This window comes from Neolamprologus brichardi, chromosome 14 (genome assembly GCF_056152115.1).
Source record: "Neolamprologus brichardi isolate AB-2024 chromosome 14, ASM5615211v1, whole genome shotgun sequence".
Lineage (NCBI taxonomy): Eukaryota > Metazoa > Chordata > Actinopteri > Cichliformes > Cichlidae > Neolamprologus > Neolamprologus brichardi.
Genome location: NC_142117.1, coordinates 30,547,125 through 30,559,644, shown reverse-complemented (window position 1 = coordinate 30,559,644; position 12,520 = coordinate 30,547,125). Strand labels below are relative to the sequence as shown.

Below are 12,520 nucleotides of genomic sequence, written 5' to 3'. Positions count from 1 at the left end.
TTTCGATTCTTCTAATGTGACAACATTTGCAATAATATAATGACAGAAAGATCTTCTCTCTGCTTCTGCATCAAATAGAAGTAGAAGAAGTCAAATCACCGGGACTACCATGAGAGATTCACTTGATGTAGATTTGTTCTGAAAGCCCTGGTACTTAAGAAGACACAGGCGAAGTGTATAGGGAGATTTAATGCAGGCTATTGTTAGCTAATACTGAGGGTATATCACTGCATGCACCCTTAATCATTTTTACAATTCAGCTAACCAAAATAAATGTAAGTAAGTAATTATATGCATCCAATCAAGTAACTCTAAAATGTAATTAACTGGCATAAAGTTATAGCTGTATCCCTAGCAACAAGCATCATGGATTCGATTAAGAACAAGAGGCTCAGCTTTATTAACAAAAAGTAAGAATGAAAGAATGATGCCACTGAATATAAATTTCACATTTGCAAGGTAATGAATTTAGGATGTTAAATTACAAAGGGATTAATATTTAACTCCTGCAAGCCAGGTTTAATTTTTTTTCTTTTCTTTTCTAGAGACACTGGTCGAGTCTGAAAAGGGGTCTTTCTTGTCAAAAACACAGCACTGATTTACTGAGCTAATAGCTGAAGTGCATTGTTGATTAATCTTTCCATAGGTGACCCGCTGTGTTGGTTTTTGCCCCTGCCTCCTTGCCCGAACTGATATTAAAATATCAGGATAAGTCTTTTTTTTTTTTTCCATGTTGCAGAGTTTAAGGTGAATTTTTTCCCAAACATACACAGTATTTAACTCCTAAACTTTTCCAGAGATTTGGCTCGTCTTATTTGGCAATAACATCGATCTATTGTGTTATTATTCATTTTTTCTTCTATTTCTCACGCAGTGAAATAGTTCAACGAGGGCACTTTTGCTTAGTTTGAAGACTGTTCTCTGAGGGATTTAGCTTTGCTTTTCTAAGCACTGGAGAACTGTTGCCAACACAGGCGACCAGACAGCACAAAATTGTTGACAGTGGTCCAAATCTGGTTGCCTGGGGCAATGGGCAGCCGTTACTGTCAAGCCCTGCTGTGCAGGTTATTCAGGGTCACACTATGCTCCGTGGCCTCTTCATAACATGCCTGATAGATGTTTTTGACAAAATTTTACCTATCAATATTTAGAAAATGAGATCAGTCACACAGGACTACACATTTTTCTTTATTATTTTAACCAACACCTATGTATCTAACAGGTAGACCTACTGTATACCAGTAGGCCTCCATACATTAAGTTGTTTCTCAGCCAGTGCATTTTACACGTGCTATTTATACCAAGACAAAAATGGTTAGACAGACTATAGTTAAACATATCTTTCCTTCCATTATCTGCGATGGCTGCTACACATAATCCCCTCGTGTCTGTGTTTACATTCATCCAATGAGCTGATACACTTCTGCAACGTTTCTCTCTGTAACATCCATTCATTACCAACAGTAAGAGTTGTGGCAGCTGGTCAGGCCGGGTGGGAAAGGTGGTGGGCGGCACAGCTTTGTGAAACGGGAAGATGGAACAGCCATATGAGACTGTGGATGTTTGTATCACTGATTAGGTCTTAGTTTTGGAACCATTACAATCCTAATGATTGCGGCCTATATCTCGGCATAAATTAATCAGAACATTGTTAGTCCTCTGATGACATAGATGGAGGCCTTGTTTCTGCACAGCTAATTAAAACACCCCATTTTAAACCATGTCTGGATAAAGCAAAAATGACACCATTTGATCAAAGGCAGATGGTCACAGTAACAACCAGACAGCAGCCAGCTACACACAGGAGGCATAGACTTCAGACAACAACCCACATTAACTTTCATACAAAACTCTCCTTCTTATCTTACTTACAAACAAGAATACTACTTATCTCAGCCCCAGCTTGTTCCTCTCATGGCACACTTGCCATTTGGAAAAAAAAAACCCAGAGGACCATTTAAAAACACTTTCCACTGTTATTAAGAGTAACTAGATGAAGATATGTGGGCTTCTATTTAACAGCAGTGTTGTATTTTCTTTTAATCATACTTACTGATTAATTAGCTTTAGAAGAAACTGGCATGGCTACTGATTTTGGCTGCTTCCCTATAGGGCTGGGCTATATCATACCGTTCATGGTAATACTGGTGTAATTTTGGGCAACGATAGGAAAATGAAATATCGCGCATGCGCAGTGCCTATGTTTACATACGCACATGGCGGCGACGCACAATGAGAAGAGCGAAAGTGGATCGTTAAATGAAACGGATGAACCAGAATTGGTTTGTAAAAACGCTGCAACTTCAGTGATGTGGAACTGGTTTAGCTTTCGTCCGTCAGATACACATCCATCCATCCATCCATCCATCCATCTTCATCCGCTTTATCCGGGGCCGGGTCGCGGGGGCAGCAGCCTAAGCAAAGAGGCCCAGACCTCCCTCTCCCCAGCCACCTCCTCCAGCTCATCCGGGGGAACACCAAGGCGTTCCCAGGCCAGCCGAGAGATATAATCTCTCCAGCGTGTCCTGGGTCTGCCCCGGGGCCTCCTCCCGGTGGGACATGCCTGGAACACCTCACCCAGGAGGCGCCCAGGGGGCATCCTTACCAGATGCCCAAACCACCTCAGCTGGCTCCTTTCGATGTGGAGAAGCAGCGGCTCTACTCTGAGCCCCTCCCGGATGGCCGAACTTCTCACCCTATCTCTAAGGGAGATGCCAGCCACCCTTCGGAGGAAGCTCATTTCCGCCGCTTGTATCCGCGATCTCGTCCTTTCGGTCACTACCCACAGCTCGTGGCCATAGGTGAGGGTAGGGACGTAGATCGACCGGTAAATTGAGAGCTTCGCTTTTACACTCAGCTCCCTCTTCACCACGACGGACCGGTGCAGCGTCTGCATTACTGCAGCTGCAGCCCCAATCCGTCTGTCGATCTCCGGCTCCCTTCTCCCATCACTCGCGAACAAGACCCCGAGATACTTGAACTCCTCCACTTGGGGCAGGACCTCATCCCCGACCCGGAGTGGGCACTCCACCCTTTTCCGGCTGAGAACCATGGCCTCAGATTTGGAGGTGCTGATCCTCATTCCCGCTGCTTCACACTCGGCTGCGAACCGCTCCAGTGCGAGCTGGAGGCCCTCACCCAGCAGTCAGATACACAACAAAGCACTATTTTTGGTAGAGCATGCTAGCGGGCCGTCGTTATTACCGTGTTGTTTGGAAAATACGGCACACTTAAAATCAATCCTTTGATTTTTCTGAAAATCTACAGTGCCCCTTATAATCCCGTGTGCCTTATGTATGAATTCTGGTTGTGTTTACTGACCTCGAAACGATTTTATGTCGTACAAGGCGCTCGAAAATCTGTCAAATGTTTTAGTACGACTTTCCTAAGCTACAAACCCGCACCGCTTGATGGATAGGCAGGAACCTCGCGGAGTGATACGTACTGTGCTTCAACATAATATTACCATATTGTGTGTGTATAACCTCTTTTTAACTTTAGTGGATATTATACATGGTTATGCTGAGGATATGTCGGCCAATTTCCACTGGAAATGCCTTTTGGTTAAACTGTCAGCAAGGGATTTGCACTGTTACATTTTTATATAACTTTAATGCACATAAAAAACAGCTGCTTGTTTAAGTTAAAATACATTGATGGGTTTTTTTGCACTAATCAAGTTGTGGAGTTGTAAAGCATTTTGTCTAGTGTCAATTATATCGTCAGTTATATCGTTATCGCAAATTTTCAAATGTATATCGTGATAAATATTTTTGGTCATATCGCCCTGCTCTACTTCCCTATTCACAAATGTTCACCACAGCAAGTATCTTTGAATGTTTGATTTGGCAGTTGTTGTTCTTTTAATGCCAGATACTCTCTCTGGTACAACCTCAAAGGGTTTTGAGCTGGCAGTATTTGCTTATTTGGCAAACATGTAAACCACTACATTATGGAGCCATTGCTGAAGGATATAAACACAAAAAAAGTCACTGATTTGTTTAGGGTTTCATTATCTGTAAACTAACAAAACAGTATCCGTACACAACAGTGACAGCTTGCTCCTGTAAATAAAATAAAATGACTTTTTACCCGGGATATTAAATCATTTTTCTCCTCAAAATCTGATCCCAAACAAATATTCTGGGTAGAAACACTTCCAGTCAAACGGAAAATAAAGTGTCCGCAGGAAAACTACGAACACCCTTACTATTTCCATAGAAATTAAGAGGGTAAGTAGCAACCAGGTGCTGCTAATCAGATACATTTTATCAACTGATCATCTGCAACCATGACCACCATTGTAAATCCGGAGGTTTTAGAATTCTGCAGCATTCAGGTGTATGTCAAGAAAATCTTTTTTTAGTGGACATCCCACTAAAAATCCCCCCTTAAGGTCAGACCGAATAAGAGAATTGCAAAAAACCCAAAAGCTACAACTCATGCTAAATGTGAACGTTTCTGCAACTACAATTAGAAAAAGGAGAAAGCCTAAAAAGCCTAAAAAGAACAGGGTAGAATAACTGGATCTGAACAAACCTCAAGACTTTTGGAACAATGTCCTTTGGACAAGCTACACCAAACAGAAGATGTTTGGCTATAATATTCAGCATCATGACTGGCAAAAACCAAACACAACATATCAGTACAAACGGCTCATACCAATTGTAAAGCACGGTGGTGAAGTGGTGGTGACTTTGGGCTTCTTTGTAGCCACCATCACTGAGTTCACCATAAAGTTTTTGTATATCAAAGCACTCTTCAGTCAAATGTGAGGCCATCCATCTAACAGATAAGATTGACTGAAACTGGATCATGCAACAGGACAGTGATCCAAAGCACAGCAGCAAATCTACACCAGAATTGCCGAAAAAGAAAAGAATCAAGGTACTACAATGGCCCAGCTGAAGACCATACCTCTGATTACAATGCAGGACTTTAGGAGACCTGTGCATATATAAATGTATGCAAACTTCAGTGAACTGAAGCAATGTTATAAAGATGAATGGATATGAGAAACTGAAAACAGTCATACAGAAAACAATTACTTCCAGTTAATGCTGTTAAAGGTGGTTGTATAAGCTACTGAATCTTGGGGTGTACTAGGTTCTTCACAGACCCACACAGAGTCCTTTGAAAACTGTCATTTTCCTTTCCTTTTCACATGACTGTAATTGTGAATGCACTTTAATTAGCTTAGGAAAATCAGAAACGGCTTGTTTGTTGTATTTTGTCTCTTCTACCTGTGCTTGGTACCTGCTGTCAATTAAACATAGACAATGACAAGCCAGTCAAAACAGATTACGTTTTTTTTATACATGTGATTGATAACATGACTGATCATCAATCTGTTGAAGTGATGGTATTCTCTTTCAATATAGGTACATTTTTAGGTTAATGTTCCTCACGGTTTCATTCAGACATTACCTCGATTGTGATAGAGAGGATATTGTTGTTATTTAAGATTAGATAGTACATCAAGTTATTTTTCGTTACTGCAGACAGCAGTCTGCTGTTCAGACCTGTGATAGACTGAAAAGTGATGTTTTTTTCACAAAGTTTGATCCAGTGCTACTGTGACTTTTATAAGGACTTAAGACCTGAAGCCAACACATTTAGATGCTATCTGATTAATGGACTTAAGTGCTTATCTGAAACAGGCTTTAGGTATAAGCACATTTTGCATCCTTTTTTAATGATAAAAACTTTATTAATAATAACTTCTAAAAAAGTTACAGTATTTTTGACCGTGAAAAGCAATGATGTACATAATGTGATTCAGACAAAGACTAACTGGGCTACTAAGAATTAAGATTAAATGCTTTTGGCTAATCTATAGCTGCATGTGTGTACACAGGTTTTCTCCAAACATGAGATTTCCAGATATAATAGATAATGTTGGAGCTTAATGCAAATTAGTGTGTGATATCTGGGAACTGCTGGTACTTGGGATTTTTCCCAGGTACTGTGGGATCTTTGAATAAATATTGACAGCGTTCACAAAGGTTTGTTATCTCAGAAAAAATAATCTTTTTTCCTGAGCTGAGGTCACTGCAGACGAGTTGAAGCAATGATTCAGACATCAGACGTCTCTTCTTGAGTTTGATTTCTGCAAATCAACTGCCCAAGGTGAAGAGAATAGGAATAATAAGAAAAACTCTTTTTGCTTCTAGTGACAGCCGTTTAGGCTCTATAGATTAATTCTGGCAGAAAAACAACAACCTGCAAACAACGGAGGAGATGTTATTGCTCAATCAAACACAGTGAGTCAAATAGTGTTTTTTTAAGGAATCACGTTTCTTTATCTTCAAGACTAATCATTATGTCAACCACTGAAATGTACTCAAAACTTGAAACCTACAAAAGACAAAAAGCACTCTTCTCTGCCGGTCACAGTTGAAAATAAGTGGTTGTTATATTTGTTATCTGGATTACTTCACAAAGAAACTATATCATTTTGGAGTAACTGGAATGCTTGTCCCAACCTTCAGAGAACACCATGTCCCATCCTGCACAGTGTACATTCATACTCAAGAAAATGTTTATATTATATAACTTTGTGAAACTATACCACTTAGTCCCAAAAACACATGAAATAACTCATTGACTCACAAAGATGCACTTTCGGTTACATTTGTTCTGCTTGTCTCCATGTGTGTGGTAGATGACTGCTCCCCCACATATATTAACACCACCAGAAGGTGATGCTGACCCTTTCAGAGTGGAACGCTTTCAGGCTGGGTCATGTATTTAATTTTAGAAGTGTATTCATAACTTACAAAGCCTCAAAGTCAAGCATTAGAGAAATGCTTTTCACTGGCTTTGCAGGACCATCAGCAGGAGGTTTGTTCTCACATTGTATAGTTATCTTGCATCCTTCCTCATGAGTCCTCAAAGTACACACAATCAGGGTACTTGTGCTTACATAAGCAAATGTGTAGTATTCTTGTTGTTTCTGAAGCCCTGAAGCGACAGATAATCACAGCGCCTGTGCTTGCCTTTGCCACCTTCTCCAAGTCATTTTCAGTTCAAACTGCTGCAAGTCATCAGCGGCTTCAGGCCATCTTCAAAGGAAAAGGAGGTGGGGAGGGGGTTGATATGCAAGCCACTGACTGTGTTGAAAGATGACAACTGATTACACCGATATTTACAGCTGCAACTGTGTTTCTTGAATTGCATATGATGAGTCTTTTGTTGCAATGGTATAATCAAAAAGCTGATTAAAGCAAAGTATAAATCAAAACTTCTTCTTCCATCGGAAGAAGTAAATAGTAAGCAGCAGTAAAATTGGTTGTAGCTTCTTTGCATTCTGATATTAGCATTTCCCATATCACACACCACACGAGCCATGCAGATTTATTCGGATCTGATGAGCACAGCTGTTTGAAGTCAGTTGGGGAATCCTCTTTCATGCAGCAGCAGATCTTCTGAGCTGACCATTTGGTCTGAAAATCATGTGAAATACGCTCTGAAGAAGTAATTTAGTTAAAAGGCTTACTCTACTAAATATCTATACCAGGGGTAGGAAACCTTTCTGATGACGAGTGCCATTTAAAATTTCCTCAGAAGTCAGTGTGCCATATGATTGCATTAGCAATAAATTTAATAACGCTCTATATGAACAGTTACACACTATATAGAACCACTTTATAGAATTATATTTGTTCGCAGATGTTGGCAGCTATCAGCGAATAGTTATCAGCTATTTTGAAACAAAAAAAAGACACATTTTATCCATAACAAGAACTCCATAACAGCAAATGAACTGTACAACAGAAAATGCAAATGCTATTTATGGTGTTACGGCCCTAGCTGGGCCTCCTGATACTGCCCTTGTGTGGGCGTGGTGCTTTTCTCCGCCTCCTCCTCTCTTGCTCCACCCCTCTGTCTCTCTCTTGCTCTTCTCTCTCCCCAGGACACAGCTGCTGCTCATTGGACTCATTTACCACCTGGGCCCAGTCAGCAATCACTGAGGTTGCTCTGAGGTCATATAAGCTGGGGATGAGCTGTGAGCAGTGTGGGGTGTTTCTCTGGTGTCTTCTGCTTTGTGGTCTTGGTGTGTAGTTATCCTGCCTGAAGTGTGGAAACAGTATAGCTGCTTTATGTCAGTAGTGTGGGCTTGTGGGCCTTCCTTGTGGGCAGCAGTAAAGCCAACTGCTGTTAGTGACAGGGTGAGCGTATGGGCCCCTGGAAGTGCCTCCTCGTGGTGTGGAGTTTTTGTTTGGTTGTTGTGTTCTTTGTTGTTGCACCCTTTTTTCCTTTTTCCAAGTGTTATTGATAAAACGGCGTTGCCGGCTTTTTATGTTAAGATTATCTATAATAAAGACTATTTTATTTACTAAAAACACCTGTCTGTTTTCCTTTCATTCTGTTCTGGACTCATTTGTTACTGGTCCCCTCACTCGCATGCCTAGACCCCTTCGGGGGGACGTAACAATGGTCTCCTCACAGCAATGATAAGAAAAATAAACTGGGCCAATATGGCATGTTTGTTAATACACTCTGATCTCTGGTCTCCCACTCAGAGACACAGGTCACTCATGTGAGAAATCTGCTTACACAGATATGTAGAGCCAAATACTGTCAATAAGGCCTCTGCAATGTTCTGAAGACAGTTAAACTTGTCAGGCAGTGATGTCCAGCAGGTGAAAATGCAAGCTTCATGAACACACACACAGCTATGGATTCCAGCGGCTTCGATGTTATATGTATGATTTCTATATATTTTACGTCAGATAAAAACTTTGGTTGTAAGCTCCAGATAATTATTTAATAAAAGCTAGACATTTTACATGAGAATAAGAAAGTATTTCTTTGTGCCCCCCTTTCCCTGTTAATGCTCTACCTGGCCCCCTGGCAAAACTTTGCTAGACCTGCCCCTGCATAGTTACCAGGTGTCAACTACATAAAAAAAAAAAAAGGTGTTATTTGTCTCTCAGAAACAGTTCATAACTTCCCTTCAACTCATTCATGTCACCTTAAAGGTAAACCTGTTTCTCCATCACCTGTTCAGCTCTGATGATTCAGTAAGGACATCTTCATGTTTCCCTCTCACCAGATAACCAAACCGATATCATGACCAGCAGCTTTTACAGCTGTGGCTCCAGCAAACATCAGCTGATACTTGAAAGTAATATTAAATACATTCTAACAACAGCTGATCAAGCTTAAACGTGCTGCTGTTGTTTAGCGCGACATCCGCCGGTTTCCTCTTTCTGGCGCAAATTGGGCGATAAACAAACAAGAGATATAAGCCGATCAACTGATCATTGATCAGTTTCATGATTGAAGTAGCAACAGGAGAGGGAGGGGGAGAGAATGAGAGAAGAAGAGGCAGCTGTGCAGCGTAACGACAGAATAACTCCAGCTTTGTGTCTTTTTCCATTCTAGCTGAAGTCCGGGACAAACTGTCCCTTTTCACCTCAACACGAAACGCGTAATATTTTCTCTCAATGCGGGACGATTCCATCTTTTTATGGGACGGTTGGCAACTCTACTAACTAACCTTATAAATTAAATAAAGTTCAACATCAGTAACATAGCACCCACCCAGCTGTATAGAAACTCCGTCATGCTAGCTAGTACACAGTACGAGTTATTGTAACTGACTGTAAAAAGTCAGCACAACGAAAAATAAACTACACCTAAACTTGGTTTATATCTGACCCAGATAGACTGCAGGTCATAACTTCTTACCTGAAGTTCAGTTCACCTGACACTCAGACCGGCGGCTGCCTCGGGGCTCTCCTCCTGCCTCCCCTTTCTCTCATCCACCTGCTGGCCTCCACCACTTGCTAATTTTACTGAATCTGTGGAAGCACCGCCATAGCCACCACCAAACAACTGAGTTATTTTTACACACCGGCCAGCATCTGGCCAATCCACCACCTTTCATTGTTTATACCGTTACAAAGAAGAAAAAAAGTCACCGGGCCACCGAGCAAATGCCCAGTATGCCGGATGGCCAGTCCAGCTATGGTCATGCCAACTGTGGCACGCGAACCTAGGGTTGCCGACCCCTGATCTATACAATGGCATTTACATATATATTGCTTCTGAAATTTCTATTGGATATACTAATTAGTATTTGCTTATTTTTAGTGGATTCTTTAAGCACTTCCTGTTTTTGCACTGATGAGGCCCTGTTAATGATCGGAACCACTTATTGCACAATAACAAGTGATTACAAAAACATCAACTAAAAATAAATAAATATGAATACGGACAAGAGAATCAGGAAATCTAAACTGCAAAAACAACTCATTTTTGATGTAAAGCAGGAAACATTTGTTGTTTCATATTACCCCTGCCACAAAAAAGGCTGTACAAGCACTTTTGTAAAATGTCAATAACTATCAGTGGGACAAGCATTTAAAATGCTTTATTCATAAACGGTATAAAATACCAAACATTAAACGAAAGTTGTTTTCTTAAACTTTGCTAATTTCTAAGGATATGTTGCAAAATGTTTTATGTGTGAGTGACCTTCAAGCCTCCTGCCACAGCCCTGATCTATATTTTATGACTTTTCATAACTAAACTGGAGCACTTCCATGACCTAAAAATTTGTAGTCCGTTCTAATTTGTTAATGTTGTTTCTCAGCTCGGAAGATCGGAAATAAATAACCTGGTTCACATTTGACCTGAGTTACACAAAACACAAACACACACACACACACACACACACACACACACATGCTAAATACAACAAATGTATATACAGAAGGCAAAGTGTCTTTATGTCTGAGAAACCTGCTAAAATTTTCTAAATGGTAAATGAATTTTATGTAGTGTTTTCCTATTCATTACACAGTCAAAGTGCTTTCCATTATAAGCAACATTCACTTATGCACCCACATGTCAGTGCATCACTTTTCACTGTAAACATGGTCCAAGGACACTTGGATGTGCAGCCTGGAGTAGGGGTTATTGAACCACTAAACTTCTGAGCAGTGGGTGACCTACCCTGCCCCTTTAGCCACAGCCTGTGCAGTGGGCAGTGAGTGCATTAGGAAATGCATAGTATGCTGGGAGTATAAAGAGATCACGAGCTTTCAAAACCATTAGCAACCTCATGCAAGGGTAAATATAGGAAAAGACAGAAATAAATGTTGAGCTATTTCCCCATGCTTTTTGCAGACATTTAAGTGTATGAATAGATTCATTGCGGCAGTTTAGACATAAAGGAACTCCATAAACTGGTTTCTCTGCTTTTATCATTGTGGCATGATTCACAATCACGTCTTTTTTTCAGCACATTAGCAATTTTATTCTGATTATCTTTTCATTGTTGTAAAAACTCAGCTCTTTTCAGTGCCCCCAATGGGTTTCTTCTCCTGGGTGATTATTATATAAATCGTTTTACTTTATCACTTTGATGGGCAGCAGTGCCAAATGGTTCCCTAGTTAAAAAAGGGGATCATGATTTGAATGAGTATCTTTTCTAATAGATACCCTAATAATTTGATAATTTTATTAAGGAAACTGCCTTGTTTTTTTGTTTAAATTGGATGCCAATAGCTTCTGCAGTTCTCACGAATACAATCCAACAAAGAACCAACTGTTTTAGGGTATTTATATTCAGTTGGATCACACTGGAGGTTTAGTTAAAAACAATTTCTCCATCATTTATAAGAACATGGGGGAACAAAACTGAAAAAGTGTCAAACTAAAAGAGCAAAACTTCCTCAGCAGGAAAAGAATTAGTTGACATCAGTAAAAAAGTAAGACAGTAATTTGCCGTTTTTGTGATGCTAAGCACCTCTGCCAGGAGGCTTACTGTCAACATCTTCTCACACCAATAAGAAGTAGAGCAACTGAAAATGTTAATTATTTATCACGCAGCAACTGCAGACTACAGAAAGTGCAAGAGCAAGAAAACCACACTGAACTTGCAGAAAATCGACTTTGTGCTGAGGAAATCAAACTTCTGATCTAGAGGCCAATATGCGTTCAATTACAAAAACATGGCTAATTTGAGCTGGTCAGTGTAAAGTTTCAGGTATCATATCAAGTTTCATTTTCACATAGGAAACAAAGAATAATGGGGGTCAACTGTTTCTCTTACCTGTGTGTCTTTTCCTGAGCTGCCAGCAGCAAGGTGAACTGAAACAATGGAAAAAGATTATGTTATTCCAAATAATCCAGCAAAAAGAAATAAAATATTCAAAACTGAAACAGTCTCCTTTGTGCTTCAGTCTTCACTATCTAAAAGTCGTCATACAAATGCAACGCTAAAAGAAAACAACTTGTTTATTATTATTTGTGGAAAAACAACATATTTAAAAGGTGTTTGAGGGTTTTCTTCCATTCCGAGTTGCTGCTGGATGTCTGAAAGCACACGGCACTATTTCACCATTCGAGATTATAATTAGAACCTTGAGAGCTTCTATCCAATTACATTGCCATCGATTCAGAGACAAGAAAATCTTCTCAGAAAGGTTCTCAGGATTTCAAATCAATACATCAAAAACGGCAGCGTTGCTGAGAATGAATTAATAAAGCAATTTATATTAAATTA

General features: G+C 40.1%; 1 protein-coding gene across 1 annotated transcript in view; it reads right to left on the bottom strand.

The window, feature by feature from the left end:
• b3glcta (beta 3-glucosyltransferase a) overlaps positions 1 to 12,520 on the bottom strand; it is a 76,194-nt gene that overhangs the window by 53,672 nt on the left and 10,002 nt on the right. The window contains exon 2 of the mRNA XM_087851103.1: positions 12,068 to 12,105. Coding sequence (XP_087707229.1) covers positions 12,068 to 12,105 — 38 coding nt within the window. The remainder of the gene's footprint in view (positions 1 to 12,067; positions 12,106 to 12,520) is intronic.